The sequence below is a fragment of the Macaca fascicularis genome, chromosome 5 (genome assembly GCF_037993035.2).
Source record: "Macaca fascicularis isolate 582-1 chromosome 5, T2T-MFA8v1.1".
Lineage (NCBI taxonomy): Eukaryota > Metazoa > Chordata > Mammalia > Primates > Cercopithecidae > Macaca > Macaca fascicularis.
This window is the reverse complement of record NC_088379.1, coordinates 178,258,372-178,282,355: the sequence shown is the minus strand read 5'-3', so window position 1 is coordinate 178,282,355 and position 23,984 is coordinate 178,258,372. Positions and strand designations below refer to the sequence as shown.

The window sequence follows — 23,984 nt, the reverse complement described above, 5'->3', positions numbered from 1 at the left end:
TCAGCACCTCCATCACTACCACCAGGATGCCCAGGACACCTAAACTGGGGGCAAACTTGAGATGGTATCCTTGCTTCATAGCTTCCCAAAGGAGCAGGCTAACCCAGTATCCTAGAAAACCTGGAAGACAACAGGCCAAAGGACACTGCAAGAGAAAAGCGGATGTGTTTGTGCATTTAGGGTAGAGCTCAACCATTCCGGTCCAGCCTGGCCTCCCTGAGTCAGTTACTACAGTTGGGGACACCACTAGGGTTCACCCAATTGTCCCCTCTTGTCCAGCCACCTTTCTAAGGCAGTGGCCTCTGGATTTGGGTTTCTGAGCTACATCAAGTCTTAGGCCCTTGGACCACAGCAGTTAACTGATAATGACAATGTCAGTGAGAACTGATGTTCAGATTACCATCTAGTGCACTACCATCTAGTGCAATCTTACTTTGTCTACCTGCTCCCAAGACCTAAATGTGTTTTTATAAACAGACTTTTTAAAAACGTATCAAATGTCAGAGAATTGAACTACCAGTATTTACACATTCAGGGTTTGCCTCCGGGTGAAAATGTAAACAGAACCCCCAACCACACTACCTGTATTCTTTCCTTGAAGAACCAGGTCTTAAAAAGGCTCTCCTTGTGCTCAAAACTGCAGACCCACGCAAGTTGGGGATTTAGAGCGGTAGGTCACTATTTTGTTCCGAGCTCAACTGCAAGCCCCTGGCGCTTACCAACGAGCCTAGTTTCAGTTAATCCCTATTCTGGGTTCAGTGCCTTAAGACGCTGGGCCGGGGACGTTCGAGGATGTTAACCCATTACCTAGAAAAGGAATAGACCCTGCACCGACTCTTATCCTGGGCTTTTAAGTCCCTGTCTCCTACCGCCCAGCCGCGGCAAACCTGAATATATACATTTCTCAACCCTGCTGCCCAAGACTCTAGGGCTAATGGAGGGCAGGGCCCCAGCACAGAGTCAACGGCAACACCGAAGTTGGGCGCCCTCCATTCGCACTGACCTCGCCTTTCAGCCCCAACCACTTTGTCGGCGGTGAGCAAGGAAAGGACTGTCTTTGTGGAGTCCTTCGGGTGGGCATCCTTTTGTGGCCTGCGGCTGGACTCTGCCCGCCTCCAAAGGGCGATGCCCAAGGTAGAGTATTTGGTCTCCCTTGGGCTACCCTGGCCTGCCCAGCGGCAAGCCCCAGGCCGCCCCGTCCCGCTGGCGCCTGCACACTCTGCCCTCGCCTTGCTCTAATTTACAGCCCGCAGGCTCCTGTTGACACCGTTTTCCACACCGAACTCCTTCGGGTGGAATCTGCATATACACATCCGCCTCCCCTCTCGGCTTGGGGCCAAGCCTGGGGTGATTTCAGATCCATTGACCACCCGCCCTCGCGGCACGCGAACCTTCTCAAGAAGCTCACGCCACGGGGGCACTGCGGCCCGGGTGCCCCGCGGCCGGGTGACTTACAAGTGGAGATCCATTTTCCGTCATAATGTGTTCAAGATCACCAAGGCCGGCAGTCTAAACATCCACGAGCCGTCCTCCCGGCCTGCCTCTTAAACTGGCGTTTAATGGTTCCCCTCCGATAACTAAACCTGCTTTCCACAGATGCCCGCTTTTATGAGGGACGCAGGAATGCAGAGATATATTTATATGTTTGTTCATAAAAACTGGAAAATAAGCTCTGAACACGCTGTAAAAAATATTCAGTTACTTACCAAGCAGGCTAGTTAAACCAGGGAAACACCGATATCAGCCACACTACAGATTCGGGGAATCGAGGTGCCCGCACTTTGAAATCGCCCAAGGTCTTCGTTGGGGCTGGTGTCCCTGAAGGATGTGGAAATAACAGCATTTACAATCGGCTTGACCGTTCGCCCGGAGGACTCAGCGGTCATCTCCAAAGTTTGCCGCAATAACGTGAGCCACCCCAAACAGCTCTAACCGGGGTAACTTGGTGGGTAGGTAACTCAATGGCCACTGAGACTGGCGTTTCGAGCCTGTAAACTGGTCAAAGAAACACCCTTCTCCAGCCGCTCCTTATCCTTGCTGGGGCAAAGAGCGCCGGCTCCCAGCCGCGCCTTTGTGGGGGACCCCACCGCCCGCCACGAGGCTCCCGGCGCCCCTGCACAAAATTGTAAGAGGCTGCCTGCGTCTATTTTCTTACCTCGACTACCTACAAAGCACTTCGAAAAGCAGTACCTGTGTTTTCTTTCTTTCTTTCTTTCTTTTCGACCAGAAAAGAGAGCGGAGTGATACTGTACCTGGTTAGAGATTCTTCAATATTTGAGACTTGGGGGGAAAAATATTTTAATAGTGAAGCATCTGTTAAACACTTGCATTATCCTCTGGCTGATTAAAAAAAAAAAAAAAGTTTTTTTAACCCTGCCCCCCCGCCCTAAGTTTTAATTATCTTATGGTTATGAGGAGGTAGCCAATCCTGGAAGAGGACCTCGGCAATTAGCAACGTGAACATCAAAAAGTTTTATTGCCGAGAGCTCCAGGCGCCGCCCCCGCAGCCCCGGGATTGGCGTGAGGAGCCTCTGACGACATATATTAACCCGAGCAGCCCTAAAGATGTAGCTGTACATGGAGATCTTGCTGGGAAAATCTGCTTGCTCCCCTCACGTCGTCCAGCCCAGGAGAACCACCGCCGTCATCCCGGAGCTTCCTGAGCCACTGCGCAGAGCCCTCCGAGAGCCCGAGCCGCGGCCTTCGAGCTCCAAGGCTCATTCAGGGCCCCAGATCCTTAACCCGAAAGGAGAGGATCTGAGAAAATGGATGCACTGAGACCTCTCTGAAAACCCTCCGAGAGAGCCCGAGAGGAGCGAGGACACGTTACTCGCAGCTAAAATCACATTTAAGGACCAAAACAACAACAACCAAAAATTTCATTAAAACAATAAGCGCCCAAGAACCCAGATCGGGCTGGTAGGGGGAGGGGAAAAGCGGGAAGGGGAGGGTCGCACGGAGGTAGTTTTGCAGTAAGCAGTCGACCCCGCCGCCTCCCGGCACAGCTGGACCGGCTCCTCCAGCCGCGGCTCAGACTCGCCCCTGGATTCCGGGTTAGCTTCGGTGCCAGGACCGCGGCCCGGGCTTGGATTCCCGAGACTCCGCGCAGCAGCCTCGCCTTTGTATGAGCACGAGAGGATTCTGCCTCCGCGCAGCAGCCCGGGAAGCAGGAGCCGAAGCACGGGCCGTGGAGCAAGGCGGGAACCGGCGGCGGCGGCGGCCAGGGGCGCACGGTGCCAGGACCAGCTCGCCGCGCCCCATGGGGAGCCGGCGGCCGCAGCGCTGCTGAAGCGGGCCCGGCTGGCCAGGCGGGGGGACGGGGCCCGGGCTGCAGCAGCCCCCTCTGCGGCTGCCGGGCGGGCCCGGGCTCCCGGGGGCTGGGGGGTGGGGGGTGGGGGAGGACGCCGAGCGCCGAGGCAGGGGCCCGGGCCGAGGGCGCGGCGGGGCTGCGCGCACGCTGGGGCGCGTGGAGGGGCGCGGAGGGCGAAATGAGTCTGGTAGGCGGTTTCCCCCACCACCCGGTGGTGCACCATGAGGGCTACCCGTTTGCCGCCGCCGCCGCCGCAGCTGCCGCCGCCGCCGCCAGCCGCTGCAGCCATGAGGAGAACCCCTACTTCCATGGCTGGCTCATCGGCCACCCCGAGATGTCGCCCCCCGACTACAGCATGGCCCTGTCCTACAGCCCCGAGTATGCCAGCGGCGCCGCCGGCCTGGACCACTCCCATTACGGGGGGGTGCCGCCGGGCGCCGGGCCCCCGGGCCTGGGGGGGCCGCGACCGGTGAAGCGCCGCGGCACCGCCAACCGCAAGGAGCGGCGCAGGACTCAGAGCATCAACAGCGCTTTCGCCGAACTGCGCGAGTGCATCCCCAACGTACCCGCCGACACCAAACTCTCCAAAATCAAGACCCTGCGCCTGGCCACCAGCTACATCGCCTACCTCATGGACCTGCTGGCCAAGGACGACCAGAATGGCGAGGCGGAGGCCTTCAAGGCAGAGATCAAGAAGACCGACGTGAAAGAGGAGAAGAGGAAGAAGGAGCTGGTCAGTACCAGGGGGCGGCAGGCGGTGGGGCTGAGGGGATCAGGGAACGGGTGCTCCCGGCCTCTTTCCAATTGGGCTGAGAAATGGCAACTCGTGTTCTTTGGCTGCGTCCCGCGCCAAGGTTGTTTGCACCAGGTAGTGTGAGGATGGCTTCCGGCATAAGCAGAGAGTTGAGGGGAGGGTGTTAGCAGGAAGAGGAAAAGGTTAGGGATGCTTTGCGCTGGTGATCTTACCTCCGGGTTATCACTGCTCCCCTAGCACTTAGGACGGACCTCGAAAACTCTGGGTCTTGATCTATCGCGATCGCACTGGTCTGGACGGACACCTCATCCCGTATCTGTTAGACCCTTCTTTCGGCCTCCAATCGGATCTTGCTTTCAGATGTTTCCAGAATAAGTCTCCAAGAAGCCCTTGATTCCCATTATTTCACTATTGATAGCACTCCCTACCCCACTCCCAGAAGGAGGCTGCCACTGAGACTGAGTCCTGAGTTTTGTGGTGGTTCTCATACTATGCCCTGAAGACGTAATGGTAAACATAAAATAAGTACTTTTGACTTCAAAATACAGTTCCAATTTTTCCATGGCTATGACGTTAAAATGTAATTTCCCAGATAAATATATTCCATTGGCATTTCTAATTTTATTTGAATGAGCCGGTACATTTTAAGGGGGAAAAGGTATTACTGTGGTCATTGTTTCAAAAATAACACGAAAGTAAATTGAGCCGCTTAAAGTTTTCTAAGATTCCTACCAAGTGCCCACAGGGCGGTGGTGCAGGATAGAGCTATGTCCACGAAGGGCCCGGAAAATAAAATTTGTCAAATTTTTCTTCTTTGGTCCCTGCAGCCCTTTGGTGGCTGCATAATCGAGTGACCTCCCGAATAACCAGAGATTTCAGAGGCCTTGAAGGAGAGGCACTGCTGAGCCGGAGGCCGAGAGCCTCTGGCCGAGAGGCCCAGGCCGAAACAGGCTCCTTCGCCCTGTTTTTCCTAGAGGTGGATCTGGGATTGCTAATGAAAACAGAGAAATCAGACTTAGCGCCGACTCCAGTGCCCGCCCCTACATCTGGAGTAAGAGAAAAGGCCCCCAGCTCCTCCATAAACGACTCGAAAACCGGCGGTTGTTTATAAACTTGTGGATCCGGTAGTTGAGCTCTGCAGCTCGGAGGCCTCCGCGCCGGCTAGGGTAGCGCTAACCTTTGTAGCTTCTCTGCAGGGGCTGGGACTCCCCCATCGTATCCTTTCCTCTCTGGTTCACTGTCTCCTCCGGCCCAGGAAGTGCCGGGTCGGTGTGGAACCAGGTATCCTCTCTGAATTTCTCTTTCCACTTTTCTTGCCCTCGCCTTCCCTCTGTCCAGAACGAAATCTTGAAAAGCACAGTGAGCAGCAACGACAAGAAAACCAAAGGCCGGACGGGCTGGCCGCAGCACGTCTGGGCCCTGGAGCTCAAGCAGTGAGGAGGAGGAGGCGAAGGAGGAGGAGGAAGAGAGCGCGAGTGAGCCGGGGCCAAGGCGCCAGATGCAGACCCAGGACTCCGGAAAAGCCGTCCGCGCTCGGCTCTGAGGACTCCTTGCATTTGGAATCATCCGGTTTATTTATGTGCAATTTCCTTCCCCTCTCTTTGACCCCCTTTGAGGCATCCGCTCCCCGTCTCCCCCTCCAAAAAAAAAAAATGGATATTTGAAGAAAAGCATTCCATATTTTAATATGAAGAGGACACTCCCGTGTGGTAAGGGATCCCGTCGTCTCGTAGATTCTGTGTGCGTGAATGTTCCCTCTTGGCTGTGTAGACACCAGCGTTGCCCCCCGCCAACCTATCCAACCCCTTCCAGATAAAGACAGTGGGCACTAGTGCGTTTGTGAAGTGTATCTTTAATGCTTGGCCTTTGGATATAAATATTCCTGGGGATTATAAAGTTTTATTTCAAAGCGGAAAACAGGGCCGCTAACATTTCCGTTGGGGTCGGTATCTAGTGCTGTCCGTTCATCTGTGGTCGTTCCCTCTTTGAAGATGTTTCCAACAGCCACTTGTTTTGTGCACTTCCGTCCTCTAAAACTAAATGGAATTTAATTAATATTGAAGGTGTAAACGTTGTAAGTATTCAATAAACCACTGTGTTGTTTTTTTTTTTTTTTTTTTTTTACAGGAACCCTAATCTTTTAATGGTTGATACCTCAAAAGAGTTTTGAAAACAAAGCTGTTATACTTGTTTTCATAATATTTAAAATATTCAGAAGTAAACTAAATTATCATGATTGCCTCTAACTTTATTTTAAAGACTCAGTGGTTCCAACCAGTCAACCTGACCTGCGGTCTGCGCAGGAGGAGGAGGTGCTCTTGAAGAGAAGTGTCCTTGTTACAAACCCTACAAAGGGTCTGGGCTCTGTCGGTGTGGTGTCTCTTTCCCTCTTCCGCCAGCTGGAGAACGCTGAGTATTCTCTAGAAGGAAGATCTGGGCTGGAGAACCCAGCCCGGCAGTTCGCTCAGAAGCTGTAAAGGTGCTCTTGCGTTCCTGAAATCAATCAGAAGCCGTTTCTTGAGGCCGTCAGTTTTTGTTTGGAGAGTGTGTTTCTGGTGGAGGAGTTGTGAGAACCCCGGCATTATTGCTGCAACGGGAACTAGTCTGGGTGTTTAATTCAAACTATGGGGCTTTCATCCAAGAAAAAAAAAAAAAGGAAAAAAGAGAGGAGAGGATTTTGCTTGTATTCTATACGCGGGATTCTCATCTGAGCAGGCGGGAAAGGGGAGTGGAAGGAGTTTCGAAAAAGTCCATGATTAGGTAACAAGGAATTTTACGTCAAGTAAGAAATCGCGAACAAGACCACGGATTTAAAGGAGGGCGAGGGGTGGGTTAGATTTACAAGGAGTTACAGGGAACTCAATATTAACTGTGCGGTGTCTGAAGTCTTCCCGGCCGCAGCCCAGCGGAACAAGCGACACCCTCCCGGGACTACTGGCAGCCGGGGACCCGGGATCTCTCCCTGTTGGGTCTTTGGGCTCCCTGAGTCCCAGCTCGTCCCGGAAGAAAGTCCCAGCGGCCTCCTTTGCCTGCAGCCTTGGCGGAAGCTTGAATCTCAGCTCTAGAAACCGGAGAAACTAAAGTGCCTGTGCCGGCTGAGGGGAGGGGGGAGGAGGCTGGGAGGGATTTTGGAAGGGGGTGGGCGGAGGAGAGAGAAAGGTGAACCGTATTAAAAAGTGGTTTGTTTCATGAAACACCGCGTATATAAATCTGGTGTTGGAGAGGCTTGCCAGAGGGTTTCCATCCTGGAACCCATCCTCAGGGTGATGTTCGCACCTTGGCCTCGGGCACAGACCCTGCCGCGATATCCCAAGGGTTCCCGCGCCTAGCTGGTGTCCACTATGACCCCTCTGCCTGCAGCAGGCCGAATCAGACCCGGCGTGGGCGATTTCAGAAGTGCCCAGGGAGAGACAAGCTAGAGGCTCTGCGGACTTCTGCGGGCAGCTGACAACGCGAGGGCGAGGGGTTAGAACAACTCGGCCAAAGCGATCTGAACTTTCTCCTCTTGGGTCAGCCGGCGCTGGGTCGACCTGGTGGGCGCGGGGCTGTGTTTACAGACACTTGCCTTTGTTTATAACACGGAGAGGAGGTGTGGGGGAGGCGCGCCCTGATTTTCTGTTGCTCTCCCAATCCTCCTGCGTTTGATCGAGTGGTTCCCTCCCTCTCCTGGTTTCAGTTGTCTTCTGCGTCTTTATTTTAATCCGCTCAGGAGAAAGCCATCAGGTCCTAGACTTGGGAGAAAGGAGCCTACCAAAGTGTTGGAGTAAACAGTGGTGGAGGAGGTGGTGGAGGAGGTGAGGTTTTAAAAACAGGGGCCGGAGAGTTGTCTTCACCAGGCACGTACCCTTCTGTGCGCCTTGCGTAGCTGGTCTCCGCCATCTGGGCCTTAAGACACTTCTGCAGGTTTAACACTTTCTCTGGCTTCTTAAACAACAGCAGAGGGAAACCAAAAGAGCCTGGCTCACCATTGCTACGGAGAAACTTGCTAATACACATGCTTTTTAAACCTGCGCTCCTCTTTGGCCCCGGCCAAGCGCAGCCTGCCTCCTCTTCCTCAGGGCCAGCAGCACCAGGCCTGGTCACCCCACCCGCCCTGCCATTTCAACTCGCCAGAAACCCTAACCAGCCAGATACCCAGCAGACCTGACACCTCAGACGGCAGAATGCCCAGCTGCCTGAACCTGCAGGCGGCTGAACCCCCTAACCAGACGCACACCCCAACTGACCAGATGCTTCAACCGGCAGGACGCCCCAGATTATCTGTCACCCCAGACTGTCTCAGCCACCTAACATCCCCGCCCCACGTTGTCAAGTCCCAGGAAGTGAAAGGAGTACTGGGCAGGCGTTTCTTCTGAGCTTTCATGCTTTTCTCTTCCAACACTTATTTCTCTTTTAACTTCTTCTTTGTTTAAAACAATTTCCAAGCCTCTACTTGCGGGACCGGCTAAAAGGCCTCTGTTTTAATTGCTCGGATAATGTGGTTGCTGCCATTTTGTTAAGAGCAATCACTCCTGCAGGGAAATCACAAGCGTTCTAGACAGGCCGGAGCCGACAAAAATGTAGGATTTGACGTTAAAAGCTAAATGGGAAGCTGCGGCGGCGGAAGGTAAATTGATGGTAGATCTGGCTGTCAGGACTCTGCCCCAGACCGCTGTGCAGGCCAAGCGCCTGATAACCCTGAAGCACCGGAGGGGCAAAGGCTTGGCCAGTTGTAGACTCTGTGTGTGTGTGTGTGTGTGTGTGTGTGTGTGTGTGTGTAGACCCATTCTCAGCTTGGGAAGCAGTTTGAAAAACTGCAGAGTGGGGGCCCTGCTCCCAATTGCCTGGGCACCGACAGCAACTTAAAGCGCTTTTCCAGGCCGAGACAGCAAGCTCCAGCTTTCGGGATGGGTTAGCCAGTAGGCCCAGGCATTTAGGAAAGGTGGACCTCTGGGTCTGGGCTGCCTAGTTAGGTATAGGAGCACCAAGTTGTTTGGTTGTGATGAGATGAATATAGCCGCCGTGCTAGAGAGCGCAGCCTGAGGGCCTCTTAGAAAGCACTTACGTGTGTGTGTCAGGAGTGGAGGGTGCCTCAATTCCTTCGACCAGACTCTGCTAGCCGCTGCCCCAGCTTGGCGTGAATTGCAGAGCTAGTCTCCCACTCGGATTGGTGAAGTAGCAGGAGAACAAGAGAGGTGGGCGCACCTGGAATTCGCAGGAAGGGGTGAAGAAGGTGAGGATGAGCTCAAATGCAAAGCGGCAGGGAGTATGAGACTTGGGAGTTCCTTCCCAGACTATAGATTTGCAGAGAGAACCCGGGCCAGTTGCAAGGGCCTGAGGTGTGTCAGAGGGACCTAAGCAGGGCAAAGCGTGCCAGGAAAACTGGGACTGAATATACACTGCGGGCCTACAAAGCGCAAGAAACCGCTCAGTTAGCCCTGAAGCTTTAATCAAATGTTGCGCGGATTGTTTTCCACAGCCGCCTTCAGTTCTCCCTGCCTGTGAATCCCACCCAGGCTCCTAGATTTGGAAAAGGAGCTGGCTAGTGGGTGCCAAGCAGAGATGGTCTTGAGGGAGGCTTGTGGCATGGGCCCCTTAGAGGGCCGAATGTGGACCCTTGTGACCTGAGGGTACCCATTCCCTCCATTGGACCCAGCTCACAAGAGTCCAGATCTCCACGTAAGGAGGGGGCGCTAAGAAGTCTCCCGGACGCACAGGATTCCTGGCCTCTCAGAGCCTGCGGATCTCTTGGAGAGAAAAACCCAGGAGTCACCCTCAGACTGGGGCCAGGACCCCGGTTGGAGGCTCCAACAGCCCCCTCCCTGAGGAAGCTCCACGGTGCAATGAATTGCTATTGGGATTAAGTCTACCGGGAATGGGGGTTGGGGGAGACCGACTACGTGTTTTTTAAATGTTTAGAAAGAGGGGGGAGGGGAGAACTCCGGGAGAGGAAACCAATCCCACGTTTCCGGGGGCAGGACAGTTCTGAGCGCGCCGCCTTACCACCCAGCCGCTGCGCAACGCGTGCTTCCCGCACAGCAACTGTCTGCTCAGCTCCAGTCACCCTGGAACCGCTAAGCGGCTTCAGTCGGAGGGCTAATGGAGGTTAAAGAGCACCAGGTATCTGACTTACGTGCACCGAACTTACAGATCTCTCGCCCCGTTCTCGCTGCTCTACCCTGTCGAAGCCAGTTCCCATCGTGAAGTGCACCCTCACCTCTTCCCCCAAGCGACCCCCCTGCACACACATTCCCTTCAAATTCTCCCGGTATTTGGGCCGCTTTGATGATCAGATGGTAGAGCCCTGATTACAAATTTATTCCCGGCCGCTCTGTCGGTCTTTATCTCCGCTATTAGGGACATCTGGGAGTGATTAGTGCCGCGCCCGCGCCCGGCCGCGCTCGCCTATCTGGCCGCGGCGGGGCCGGAGCCTCGCTGACGTCAGGGCAGACGGCTCGGAGCCATCCCAGCCGAGCTGGGTGTAATCGGCGGCCGCGCGGCCAAGTCCTCCCCGGGCCAGGCCGGCAGCTGGAACGCGCCGCCCGCCTGCGTATAGGGACTTTATAAATATGTATTTTTAGCCCAGAAGACTTTGTGTTTTCCTTGTTTGGGGTAAGGAGGGGCCAGTTAACGTCTCTGCTGCCCCCTCCCCACTCTAAATTTTCCAACTCGCTACGGCTGGAGCACTCCCGCCTGGAAAGCCTTCCACAGGCGGTCGCTTCTTTGCTATGTCCCTACGCAGGCGAAGCTTCCCTGCGGCAACGACTGCGGCCCGAGCGGTGCCAGTGCAAGTCCTGGATGGGACTGGGGTGGCTCTTAGGGGTAAGGCTCTTATGCCACCTCTTAGGGCTGCCCTCCTCTCACTGGCAACTGCTCCGCCCTACAGCCCTCGGGCCAGAATTGTGGGAGTTTCTCTCTAGAGGGATGGCCTGGCAGAAGCTGATTACAGAATGCGATGTCTTTTAGCAGCTGCCTTTGCACCTGTTATTAAAGGCTAAAATACCTAGCGAGCCGAGGCGCCGGACCCTCTTTCGCCCCGCCCTTCCCCCAACCCCCCAGGGAGTTGTCCTTGGCGCAAACACACCTCGCAAGGGCGAGGACGGCTGGCGGCAGCTTTGGCCCCTACTACGTCCCAGTGTTCAGAGTAGAGGCTGCATATATTTGCATAATTCCTGGACGGGCTGACTGACGCCCCTGACCCTAGCGTTCTGTGTGCTGGGCTGGTCTCTCCTGAAGTAAGGGGTGCTGGGATTAATCCAACACCTCAACTCTCCATTCCCCGGACAACTTGATACAATGACAAATTCAGCCCGGTTTTCACCCTACCTTCACCAGAAATTCTGATTCAGCGGGTCAGGGGCTCGACTCGAAGCCTGCAATTTTCAAAATCTCCCCCAGAGGATGCCTAACCACTGTGCCAAAGGAAGGCACACCCACCCAGCCTGTCTCCCACTCTGGACACCTTCTCCATGACCGGTGTGAAGTCCAGGATGGTAAGAATGGCGGATGGGTGAAGACAGGCCTGCGTTATTTAAAGTCTTTACAGGGAGAGAATTAGCCATATTATTGGATCAACCCTACACCTCTGACTCATTGGGCAGCACAAGGATTCAAAGCAAACCCAGAAGATGCTGTTTATTCCTGCCCGGGATACAAAGGGCAAGCGGAGTGTTCAGTCAGAAGCTAGGGTGAATGTAACTAGAGGAAAAGGAAAACAGCTGGTGATGTGAGTGGATCGACAAGAAGATCTATTTGGGGTACACAAATAGTATCACAAATAATCAGGGAATCCAACTGAGGAAAATTCCCAAAACCATGTCACCTCAGTTCTTTGAGGAAACCCTATACACCAACTCCAAAGTGTCTTTATGTAATCTAGAATCAGAAAGAAACATTTCCTCTCAAGTCAGGGAAATGTCCCATTGAGAGCCTGGTCCCCTCTCCTACCCACCCCTGTCTGGAGCCAAGAGGGAAGGAAACAGCTCTATAGTTTGGGGGCTAAGGATAGGGAATGAGACTTTTAGACAATTATGTCCTGAGTGACTGAAGGATTTTGGCCTATTTGTGCTTCTAGGAGGAAGAGAAATGGGCAATATCTGCACAAAATACAGTTCTCTAGAGTGCTGGAAAGTGGGTTCTCTATGATCTGTCTGAATGGTGGAGCTGACTGAGATACATTAGTTTTCTAAATCACTCAGGTCGCTCAAAAGCAAACAAACAACAGCAAAAAATAAGCAAACAAAAAACTCCACATCACTTGTGCCTATAATACTTTCTTGCTCAGAGTATAAACAAACTTTTACTTGAATTAAGTGGCATAAATCCACATGGGACACAGGCCCAGAGAGTCCCAGTTTGGATTTTCAAGCGAAGAAGACAGACTTGCAGGTAGCTAAACTGTTGGTGCAAAAGATCAGAGGGTACTCACCAGGCCACTTCTGCGACTAACACCCTAGTTGTTTTCTCAAATAGTATTTTCAATGCATGACCAATCATGAGCAACCAGATCTAACCAACCTGATGCTTCTTCATGGCTAGATGGAGTGTTTGAAAATATCATTCCTTAATGTATCACCAAATCATTTTTCAGTTCATTGGTGACCCGGAACTAAAGAGTAAGGGAGACTCTTCTGTAAAGGCAGGTTGTTTGGAACTTGTTTTTTGCCCCACCCGCCGAGATCCTTTACAACAAACAGTGTACTGACTCAGGGTCAGTGAGAATGTTCAACCTTCATTGCCTAGAGAAGAGGCCAAAAAAGATATGATCCTAAGATGGCAGTAAATCCATCCTTTGTAAAAAGATGGAAGCCAATGGCCACTGACGCCAGTGCAGGGTTGTCTTCAGTTTAAAGTGGGTTGTTAATGTCGTTGCCTGGAGCTGACATTTTTGTCTTTAGGATAAGGCAGAAAAGCAGGAAAAGAAGACTGTTACTTTTGAAGAAAACCTGAAAACGCAACCTCAGTTGGTAACTAGTACTTGGCTAAGAAGGAAAGCCGGTGCGGTTTTAATGCAAGAAAGTAACGGCCAGGCCTCTTGACCATCGCCTTCACTTTGCAAATCTGGTTTTCATATTCTTGCTCAGTAATCACCCAAAGCCATAACTGTCTCTGAAATTATTCATTAAAGTCATTTTCAGGGATTCTCACAGGATGACTCTTTTACGTTTATGATCTTGTGAGAACAATGACATCAGCCTCTGTTTTCCGCTTTTAATTAATGTGCCGCGAAGAGGCGAAGGGCCGTGGCTGTGTGCGTGGGGAGGGGGCGGGCCGGGATGGAATCCGCCGGCCCTGGTGCTCCCGGCGCGGTCAGCTGAGCTCAGGCGCGCAGACATCCTTTGATTAAGGAGGGTATTTCGGGGAGTGCAGGCTGTGCAGAAGATCACGGCTGTGCCCTGTGGTGCTGTCAGCAGTGACAGATCCCAGATGGGGCCGCTACTGTATGGCAGATTGAGTTTCTCCGCAGAAAACTCACCCTCCCTCCTAAACGTCTTCAAAAACCTTCTCCAGATACTCCAGGTCTCTTCGTGTGAAACTGAAAAAGTCCAACCCCAAAGTTGGTTTTGAGTGCCTGTGTGTATGTTACTTTTTTTTTTTTCTTCTTCCTTCCTCTATTTTTTCTCTGCACTTCTTCCTCCTCTGAGCATCTTCGACCCGCAGGGCTACCTGGCTGCTAGTAGAGTAGAAGTGGCGGGCCTGGGGGTTCCTGTTCGCCTAGCTCACAGCGCCACGCAGACGACACAGCACCGAAGGGCCCCGAAGGCAACCCGGTGGGTAGGGGCGCGGCGGACGGGAAGTGGGGGGGCAACTGTAGCGTATCTCGGGAAGCCGGGGTGGGCTGCACGGGCCAAACATTCCAGTGCAGAGAAGGGGAGATGCTGGCGGGAAGCGGGGAGCAGGGGGCCGGGGCAGGGGGCGGCGCGGACACAAAGGCGGAAGCAGAGAATACTTTGGCCAGGCTCCTGAACCTGCTCCTGCCAGCCATCCGTCTTTGCTCGGCGGAGCGTCGATTCACCAGCCTGGGCATTTTCGAACGGCAAAGTGGAGACCAAAAAGAGGGCTCAGGGGCTAACTACTAGGATTGGGAAACGGTGAAGACGGGTCCCAGATGCAGCAGGGGCTCGGCAGGGTCTGGAATGGGGAGAAGGGGGACTGCGGAAGTCCATACTGCGGCCCAAGGCCGAAGGCTGGACAGGCCTCTCCAAGGTGAGAGGGGGAGCTTGAAAAGTAGGTTTCTGCATAAGAATTCACCCACTTAGGGATTGCTAGTCTGGGTTCCGAGTTTCACATTCCAACAGTGTGTTGGAAACTCTGTTGCAGAAACATTTGAACTTATTTTAAACCTTTATTTTAAAAAATAAGTAACTTTACATAAATGCTCCGGGTTCCCTGCCTACCTGTATACAACCGAGAATCCCCCCCATCCCCTTGTCCCCCACCCTAGGTATCCAAGACTGGCTCCCGGAGCAGCAGTGGCTGGGAGAGAGGCAGAAAGGCAGAGGAAGGTGTGCCGCACCCAGTTCGGAGCGGATTTCCAGGCCCCACCCATTCCTGCCCTCGCGGTCCTCTTTAACTGTAGAACTTGGAGTGTTCCCGCGGGCGAAAAAAATGAGAGAACAGAAGGGGAACCTAGAGAGAGCGAATACTGTTTTAACTTAAAGATAGGCAATTTCTTTTTTCTTCGGGCAGCCTCCTCCCACAGCCCTTCGGGGTGAGGGCAGCTTGCAGAGCCTCTGTTAGGCTTACAAAAGGACCTCTGGGGAGCAGAGAGAGGAGCTAAAAATACCTCAGACGCTAGGCCCGAGGTCCGGGAGGAGCTCATCACTCGCTCTCGCTCTGGCCCTGCCCAGGAGGGCGCTTTCGCCTTTTGCATTCCGAGGGCCGGGGCCGGCGAGGCTGGGGGCCCACGCTAGTTTTGCCTTCACTTTGCGACCAGACCCGGCTCTTTTGAGGCTACGCCTGTTACTCTTAATAAAGAAGACCTCCAGTCCAATCTCCGGTAAAATCAGAAAATCAGATGTCACACTTTTGATGCTCTCCAATAAGCCCCCTCCACAGATTCAGTTTTTAAAAAGAAAAGAGGTGGGACAGTTAGGCCCTATTTTATACCAAAAACAATACGGTCACGCAAAGATTCTTCTTTGGGTAACGCGCTGTGTGGACATACGCAGTTACTTGCAGTCCTGGGACACCATCTGATTGTGAAAGAACCGGTGAACCCCTTATTTCAGCCCTCTCCAGAAAAAAAAAAAAAAAGCAGTTACTTCCCCCTCGTGTCCCACCTTGGTTATCGGTAAAAAACGCAAAACTCCTTACATAAAGGCAAAACACACAATGAATTTCAAAACTCCCGCTCGCCCCCTCTGGAAGGCAGCTTTTCTTTTCTCTGCCCATGCTGGATGAAAGTGGTTTATTTTGATTTTTTTTCTTGTACCCACATGCCTTGTAAAAGGTTCCTGTGCACGGGCCTGGCCCCCCTCTGATGACCGCAGGGCCTTGCTTCCAGACTGCAGTCCCCGCCACTTGGTTTTTAAGTCCTCGCCTGGAGCCGAGGTGTAATTGTGACCCCGCCCGAGCCCCGAGCCTCCCGGGGGGATGGTTGGCCCGGCCTGCGTTGGGGCCGGGACCTCCCAAGTGGCGGCCTGGGCGCCGGGAGCCGCGTGGTCTTCTCCTTCCCTGCCTCCTCCCTCTCTCCCTCCCCTGCAGACTTTGCTCGTTTTCTCCTCATTTCCCCAGCTTGCTAAGCGTTACGGCGTACAGAATTTCTCTCCACTTTTTTCGTTTTCTCTTGCCTTTTCCTTTCTAGCACCTTATTACCGCTCTCTCGGTCGCCTTCACGTTGAGATCCCAGGCCCAGAGAAGCAAAGTGGGACTTTGTCGAAATATGGGGGGAAGAACTGGGAACCTCTGGCCCCCTCGGCGCCGCGGTGGAGTCGGAACCCGGCGCGCCTCTGCGTAACGTCAGCGCGCGGGGTAATTTACCTTCCCTGGGCGTCTGTCAATATGACTAATTTCCACAGGGGTCAAAAAGCCTTTCTCCGGCAGTCCATCTTGGAACGCTCTCTTACGCAGTAGACGAGGTTGGTTGTTTTGTTTCCAACCCTAGAAATAAATACTCTTGGGGCGTCCCTGCCATGGCAGCCCGAGAGAAGCAGAGGAATATACACGGTGTCAATTAAAGGCAGTTTTCCTTGAACTCTGAACTATGATTGGCCGTAAACGAGAGCGATCTGCTTGCCTTTTAATACACATTACCTAACTCGTCCTTGATACCAATGGTTTCTTTAGAAACAGAAAATCAAAAAAAGGAGGAAAATAATCATCGCTCCAGTTCTTCTCTGCCGCCTGCAGATGCCTATTGAAATATTTTATCTGCATTTCACGGTGTAACTTAAATGTAGAGTATGTGCGCGTGTCTTGCTAATCTGGCCTGGACAAAAAGTAAATATATTATCCGGGTAGTGTTTTACAATAAGTTTTAAACTGCTACCAAGCTGTAAGTGTGAATCAGTGCTGTGGAGCTAATTAAACATTCTCTGGGACTCGCCAGAAGCGGCTAATTGATACTGGTAGCAAAACCTGGACTCACTTTAAGAAGTGCTCGGAAGGAAGCCTGCGTGGCTAGCGGGTCAGGACGATTCTGTCTGCAAAGTCCTCTCTTGCATGGAGCAGGGTGTGGGAAGATGAAGAGCATTTTGGCTCCCGCGGGGCACGCAGATGGGCCCCTTGGGTCTTCGAGGAGGTAAACGTCTCCAATTTGGGGAACTGGTGTCCAGCGAGAAATGAAAGTCGCCAAATAACCCATTTTTCTCCCACCCAAGTTCAGGCACTGAGGACCCAGCTAATATACTTCTCTGAGTTAAATGTTTAACAAACTCTCTGAAAAAAATATGTCCCCACCCCACTTCTTGTGGCCTTTAGGCAAGTAAATGCCTGGATTTGGAGCAATTAGGAGCCTCAGTGGAACTCACGGGAAACCTAAGAACTAAGATAACCAAGGAGAAGCCTAGGAAGCCTCACAGAGAGGTGCCTGAAGTCGTGGTCCCTGGCTGCTGCCCGCACAGGTGGGTGACACACAGCCCCACCACCTCCCCCCACAGCCTGACCTCCATACCTGCTCTTTCATTCTGGCCACATGCAAACACACACACACACACATCTCTTTCCCTCTCTCATCTGTTGGTGCATTTATGACCTAATGAAAGTATATCCTTTAGGGAAAAGACTGTCTATAAAACTTGAAATATGAAGAACCCATTTGGATATTCCCACTCCAGGCCAGGCCTGAACTTGAAGTTTTTTTTAGCACAAACACCTTGTCTCCTTCTGTTGCTTCTATAATCACCCTGTTATTTTTACTAAACGATGAGAATTGGTTCTAAATGACCTCTGCTCATTTCCTGTGGAAGGAGAAAAGTCTCCAACCTGAGAATATATCTTTATTTGCTGGAAGGTATTTTTGGCGGGAGAGGAGGGGAATAATTTTACTTTCTATCCCTTGTCATCTTGGAAAAATCCTGACACTGTACGTTCCAACTTCTGCAAACAACTGGGGAAACCAAGGATGCTTTCAACTCCCTTCCATTTCCTTCCTGCCCCACCATTTCCCCCAGTTGCCACCTTTTTGGGTATTACAAACATTGACCCATTCTTTCTCCTGGTCACTATGTGAAATGCCTATCAGTTTCCAACATAAATGAGTGCCCTTTGAAAATCCTACTGTTAACCACCTGCCTTTGTGGGAAAAGGCCATCTGATTTTGTGTTTTGGGGAGGGTCTGTTTATTGCCACAAATGGATAGAATAGATATTATTGCCTTGTGATTTTATATATAGCATATCTTTAAACAAGACAGTTAAGTCTCTTATTTTGCAATTTGACCTTCACTGTAAGAGTGGCTTAAGTTGTTTATTAGCTGGGACTATAAAACAGGAAAAGCTGCAGGAGAAATAAACAAAAGAATGAGCTGAAGAGCTCTATACTTTGGTAGAGTTGATTTGTTTATTTGCATATTTCTTGAAAAGGAAAACAGTTCTAGCTTAAAATCTTTTTGTCATCCAGCAGCCATTTAATGACCTACGGGTAGAAGGGGTCGATTGTTCAATACCCTGCTTAGTTGATCCCTTTGTTTCTGCGTTTACATCATGAAAGGAGTTTACATCATTACTCCCCCCTTTTTTGTTTAAACTTAAAAGTGTCATGAGTAGCAAGAACTTTTACACCTAGGTAAAGCCTTGGGAAGGGAGCAAAGTGCTCAGTCTGCTAAGGTGTAAGAGGATGTACATGAAGGGGAGTGCTCTGAGAGACAGTCATTTCTAGGGAAAAGTCTTGTCCTCTTAGTAACAACAAAAAAGTCTATTTTCAAACATCTATTAGACAATGTCAATTTTTCGTTTCAATTGTGTTCTAGCTTAGCCTTTCCACTTGGGACTGAGGGCTCAGCCAGTCCTCCAAGTCTCTGATCCTAGAACTTAACTGGAGGAGCAAATGGCTTTAAACTGACAAGTCTCTCCATTTGGGAAGGTGAGGGAGGAGAGGAATAATGTGCATTTTGCCTCACCTAAGATTTTGTACTTCTGTGAACAAATAATATTTTCTAGTTCGGTTTTCAACTTATGACCCATTGAGCAAAACAGAAAGTTATTGCATGTTTTTCAATCCCACATCATCAGTAGGTAACATCCTCCTCCTCAGTATGTGGTGTTTTGTGTGAATATATTTAGCATCAACTCTCTCATATATATGTATTCTAATCAGATTGATTTTTCATGAACAGGCAGTAATTCTCATGGTTTAAAAATACCCAAAATGTACATGTGAAAACTCTCTCCAGTTTCCTTACCTACTGCGATTCATTTCTTATGCATCCTCTCAGAGCTTCCTAATGAGAGGAAAAGCAAATAGATATATCATCCCTACGGTTCGAGAATAATGCAGGTTGCTCCAGTTGTATCCGTTCTGCTGGGAGGGGGAGAGGAGAAGGAGGGCGTCCTGGAAGCTTTGAAGAGCCTCACACCAAATAGAATTTGGGCAAGGTGTGAGATTCTACCTGTCTGTAATTTCAAATATCTGGGAAAGAGAAGATGGGGCACATGTGGAATAATCAATCCTTAGGTCTCCAAATTGGATTGTCTTTTCTCTGTGGATGAGGACAAAAAATAAGAAAAAAAGAAAGAGAAATACAAGAAGTAAAAGGAGTGAGATCAAAATCTGTCTAGAATTGTGGGAATATGGTTCCTCAATTTTTGTGTGTCCTCTCTCTCCAACTCAAACTGAAAAGGTCCACATTGTCTGCATCATATAAGTACTAAATACATTTTCTCCTACCATAGAGAGGTTTTTTGCTATGTTCTAGTCCATAGATGGTTTACATGGCTTATAACGGAAGGAGGTGGGGGATTAGGAAATACACATTTATCACAAAACAATTGAGACAAATTTTGCAGTATAATAACTATGTGTAGACTTGATAGACCCCAGGCATTTTGCCCTTTACAAATTCAAAAAGGCATGAAGGTAAAGACAGAGGTGACTCTTCCCTACACAGAGCAGGTGACACCTTCATTTACATCAATGTGACCCTTGGAGAGGCTGAGGGGTCTTGCTCCCCAAGTCTAATACAGACTGTGAGTGACCTTGACTATCCTCCACCTAGGAGTTAGATATGGATGGAGAAAAGGACACATCTTGTAGGAAAAGTGCCATGTATAGGGTCCCTATAAAGTGCCAGGGATGGGGGCAGTCCTGCTCTCTGGGATGCTCTGTGACTTGTAGTACCTGGCCAGAGTTGCAGTTAAGTTGGATCAAACCTATGCCCCCCCAGCTGCTCCTTCCCTTATCCTTGTAAATGGTGTTGAAAGCATTTTCAGCTTCTAGATGGACTATAGCCATTACTTTCTCTGCATGTGCACTTGAGTGCCAGGGGAGAGGGTTGCTAAGTATCCACATCTTCCATGCATACCAAAAATTTCTCTTCTTCCACTTTGGGCTTCTCCCCACTCCTGTCTCATAGTAATACAAGATGAAGTAATAACAACAAAAGCTTCCTGCTGATTCTCGTTTCCTCTGAACAGATTTATTTTCCCCTGTCCCGCTTAGGGACCCACTGCTAGGTTTTAGCCTTAGTTGCTGAGGTTAAGCCATCCTCTGAAAGGGGTTAGCTTTCAGATCACCCAGTATATTGGACTAATGCCCTCGCAGGACCAAAGGGCATCTGCTGGGTGAAGAGGACCCCAAACCCTCTGCCCCCTGCATCCCTGGAGTTGTTCATCAGACTGGAAGCCAAAGGCCCACGTAACTCTAATTAATGTGTGCATATATTGGCCAGCCTCTTGGATGATTTTACCATTAGTACTCGAATTGGCAGGGTCAGAGAGTCTGATGCTTGTGTTCTGATGAGGATTTACAGTCCCAATGAATCATGTGACCATGAATAGACTTGGATAGCACCGTGTTCAGGAGATCTGCCTCTGGTGCTTTCCACCCTGAGGGTCTCTTTCTGTCCCACAAGGAAAGTTCGTCTGGGAGGAACCAACCAAAGAGGGAGGGCACCTTAGAAGTTTAAAATGTCCTCCTCATCTGCATCTCAGCACAGAACATTACTAAGCCAAGTTTATATACATACATTATAATATATATTACATAACATATATACACAGGAATACAGAAAAAAAATTGTCTTGAAAGTGTTGAATTTAAGACTGGAAACAGGCCTTTAGAGTTCATCTGCTTTAACCTCTTTTTCACAGATAAGAAGACTCAGATCTAAAGATCTAAAGATGCTCTTGGTACCTGGCCAGCATGTAGCACTCATTCATGAAATTGGGGGTGGGGAGGGCTCCTCTCCCCTCTTTAGGTAGTTATTTCCAGGGATCTCTTGTTTAAGAAAGATAAAGGCATAAAGAGAAAGTTGCAGCAGAAAACGTTTTGCAGAAAAAGAAAAAACAAAATACAAAACAATGGTGTAGAGGGCCAGGCCAGGTGAGAAAAGAGGTAGCTGGAGAAATGACATCTGAGGCCGGTTAATTGAGCAGGCCTATCTCCACCACTTCCTGAACGTCTTCACTCCACTCCAAGACTGCTATTAGAGGCTAATGTTTTCCACCGGGCGCGGTGGCTCACGCCTGTAATCCCAGCATTTTGGGAGACCGAAGTGGGCCGATCATTTGAGGTCAGGAGTTCGTGACCAGCCTGGACAACCTGGTGAGCTTGGTGGAGGGCGCCTGTAGTCACAGCTACTCAGGAGGCTGAGGCAGGAGAATCGCTTGAACCCGGGAGGTGGAGGTTGCAGTGAGCCGAGATGGTGCCACTGCACTCCTGCACTCCACCCTAGGTGACAGAACGAGACTCCATTTCAAAAACAAAACAAAAAAAGCAGCAACACACCACATACTTTGTTTTGGTTATTCTTTGTCTACCCCAGCCCAGAAGAATAGATTCTTCTCTACTGGAGAGAGGGAATCGTGTTTCCAAAAGGGTAGCAGCTCTCATCAAAAACGCTAGTGGATCTGGTGACAACGTGGACAGGCACTTTGCTCGGATCCTGGAGATTATTGACTGCGGAGGCAGGATGGAGGACAGTTAGGGCTTCCGGTTGCCGGGGTGGGTACCCGGTTTTGGAGCGCTACGTCACTGGGCTGGAGAGAGGCTATATCCCGACTAGAGAGGATTCACAGGGAATCCCAGGGAGAGGGAAGTTGCTAGATCACCACGCTGGAGAGAAGACTGCAGGAGAGACTAAGTAGCTGGAAACGGGGCTTCTGGATCTCCATAGGGCTACCACTGCAAGGCACCAGGTCCGATCTGCAGACAGAGCTACCTGGATGTGCCTACCTATTTGTGGCGGGGTAGGCACCAAAGTGACTCTGTTTTGCATTAATTCATATATATATGGTTTTGGCCTGGGTCTTAGTGGGGTTGAAGTTGCCCCGGTGTTACCGGACAGAGTTGTTTTGGGAGCCATCGGCTGTCTTTCCTTAGGCCTTAGGAACAGAACAGAACAAAAGTTAAAATCAGCCAAACAAACCAAACCACAGCCCCCACACGCCATCCTTCCATTGCTGGGGAGCAGTGTTCTGGCTTCAGTACTCAGGTTAGAAATTTGAATAAATGGAGCCAGATCCTGGACTACACCCCGGGGACAGCGTTTTAATGTAAATGTAAAATATGCTAGTAATAATCACTTTTGGGCCCTGAAGCGCCATTAGAATCTCTGTTTAATTATAGGGCATGAGAGAAGCATTACCAGCTAATTAAATCAATCCTATTTGTAATTCTCCCTCTGCTGCTGCCGACTTCAAAATGTGAAATTGCTTTTTAAACGAGCCCGCATATGAATTTTTAAAACACAAGTGAACTAAAGTGAGAAGCAGGGGAAATGAGAGCGAGAAAGAGAAGGAAGGAGACGCAGGTATTGGGCCCGAGTCAAGAGGCATGTGGATGAATCTCCCCGAGCGCCTCGGCTTCCTTGCCTTCCAGACTGCGCTCACAGTTTTCTTGCAAACAGGCGGTTTTCTCTCCTTTCAGAGGTTTCCGCTTTCTCCTGAGGAATCTCTTTCAGGTCCTGGACATCTCCCCCGAGAAGGGCCCTGGGGCAGGGAGGGGCGCAGAGCTGGCCAGGCACCAGGAGTCCCGCGTGCCCGGCTGCAGCCGCGCGGCCCGGGAGCGGGTTACGGCCGACGGAAGGCAGCGGCGCGGGGAGGAAGTGAGCTCACTCGGGAAGGAAGGAAAGAAATGAGGTTTCTGCCCAGCAGCCGCCAGGCCGAGGCGCACAGCCCCAGGGAGACGCTGCGAGCCCAGGTCCCGCCACCGCCCTCCAAGGAGGCCGGAGGCAGAGGCGGGCTTTGAGAAGCGCTGCGGCCGCCGCCACCGACTCCGTCTAGACCCCGCGCATACTATCCTTGGTGCTCCCGGGGAGGAAAAGCGCCAGGCTCCACTCGCGAGGTTCAGGCCTGCAGGACAGAGTGGGAGGCTCAGAGCACGCGAGGGCTTTATTCAGGCAGACGCCGCCTTCAGTCCCCACGCGTCCCATCCTCCCCGCGAGTGAGATTTCGCTTCTGACGCTCCCGCACGCGCGCGCGCAACCCTGTCTTCTTTCTTCAGTGCCCCTCGCAAAAGCAGGCCCTCGAGCTTTGGTTTTCGATTAGAGCATTGAGTTATTTGCATAAGAAAAGAAGAGGGAGGACTGCCACCAATTCTGGACTCCTCCTTAGTACTTGTGAAGTGGAATAATATGCAGTGGGGTCTGTTTCCAAACCTGGCACATCTGCACCGTCTGCCACCAGCCGTACCACCACCCGGCTGCTCCGATGCAGTCTGGTTTACGGAAATATTCTAAAGAAGAGGGAAGCTGGCTATCTCGCCTCGGCACCCAGCCCTGCAAGCACAAACTGTGGGAGTGCAGGGACAAGCTTTCCAAACTGACAAAGCCGCCCAACAAATGCAGCGGCATTTATCCCAAGAGCAGGCATTCCCACCTCGGCCTCCCGGGCCCCGAGTGCTTCTCCCACAGGCTTGGCCCAGGATGCGGAGTGGTAACTTGGTGGCCGCAGAGTGCCTTCAAGTCTGGAATGAGGCGGCGATGTCCTTAACTCCGCCAGGGGCAGGGTGGGTATGAGGTGAGGAAATGTAGTTCTCCCCTGCACTGGGGGAGATTCGGGCGGCAGGCCTTCTCTCCTGCCTTTCGGGGGGCCCTGCCCTCACCTGAGGAGAACTCTCTTGGGCACCCACCTACCGCGGTGGCTGGGGCGAGGGCTGTGGTCTGGCTTCATCTGTGTCTGGCCTGTGGTTTGGGCGTCCTGCGACTAGAGACTGCAAAGGTCCGGAAGGTGGAAAAGTTCAAACCCCTCCATGTGTGTTGGCGGTGGTGGGGCGTGGTGGGGGGCGGTTATTGTCAAAGTGTGGGCATATTTGTCGGATTTGTAGGCTCTCGATCTGGAGTCA

General features: G+C 51.5%; 3 protein-coding genes across 17 annotated transcripts in view; 2 read left to right on the top strand and 1 right to left on the bottom strand.

Annotated features, from left to right (window-relative positions):
• The window catches only part of LOC102134481 (uncharacterized), a 65,739-nt gene extending 55,384 nt beyond the window's left edge, over positions 1 to 10,355 (bottom strand). For 2 of the 12 annotated variants that reach the window (XR_012435228.1, XR_012435223.1), the window contains exons 1-3: positions 10,261 to 10,355; positions 9,109 to 9,248; positions 1,707 to 1,818 (exon numbers count right to left, since the gene is read on the bottom strand). Coding sequence is in view for 1 of the 12 variants with exons in the window: in XM_074040769.1 (XP_073896870.1) it covers positions 2,883 to 3,533 (651 nt within the window). In the remaining 11 variants the exon portion in view is untranslated. Of the gene's footprint in view, positions 1 to 1,706; positions 1,819 to 1,933; positions 2,002 to 2,155; positions 3,534 to 3,938; positions 7,791 to 7,908; positions 8,034 to 9,108; positions 9,249 to 9,704 lie in introns of those variants that run through there. The other 10 variants (XR_012435229.1, XR_012435224.1, XR_012435227.1 and 7 more) reach the window with 7 other exon arrangements.
• On the top strand, positions 2,570 to 18,030 carry HAND2 (heart and neural crest derivatives expressed 2). 4 transcript variants are annotated; one of them, XM_074040767.1, is made up of 4 exons: positions 2,570 to 4,043; positions 5,403 to 13,620; positions 13,704 to 13,813; positions 15,850 to 18,030. In XM_074040767.1, the coding sequence occupies exons 1-2, from the start codon at positions 3,489 to 3,491 to the stop codon at positions 5,499 to 5,501; spliced, it is 654 nt and encodes a 217-aa protein (XP_073896868.1). In that variant the 5' UTR covers positions 2,570 to 3,488; the 3' UTR covers positions 5,502 to 13,620; positions 13,704 to 13,813; positions 15,850 to 18,030. The 4 variants fall into 4 exon arrangements, with proteins under 4 accessions (XP_073896868.1, XP_073896869.1, XP_005556373.1 ...); XM_074040768.1 differs by having other exon boundaries at positions 5,403 to 13,813; positions 16,965 to 18,030; XM_005556316.4 differs by having other exon boundaries at positions 5,403 to 13,813.
• SCRG1 (stimulator of chondrogenesis 1) overlaps positions 13,685 to 23,984 on the top strand; it is a 136,006-nt gene continuing 125,706 nt past the window's right edge. The window contains exon 1 of the mRNA XM_065545684.1: positions 13,685 to 13,813. The gene's annotated coding sequence lies outside the window, so the exon portion shown is untranslated. The remainder of the gene's footprint in view (positions 13,814 to 23,984) is intronic.

Coding starts and splice junctions, on each gene's coding strand:
- HAND2 (XM_074040767.1), top strand. CDS start 3,489: ATGAGTCTGGTAGGCGGTTTCCCCCACCACCCGGTGGTGCACCATGAG. Junction 4,044..5,402: donor AGAAGAGGAAGAAGGAGCTG/GTCAGTACCAGG, acceptor CCCTCTGTCCAG/AACGAAATCTTGAAAAGCAC.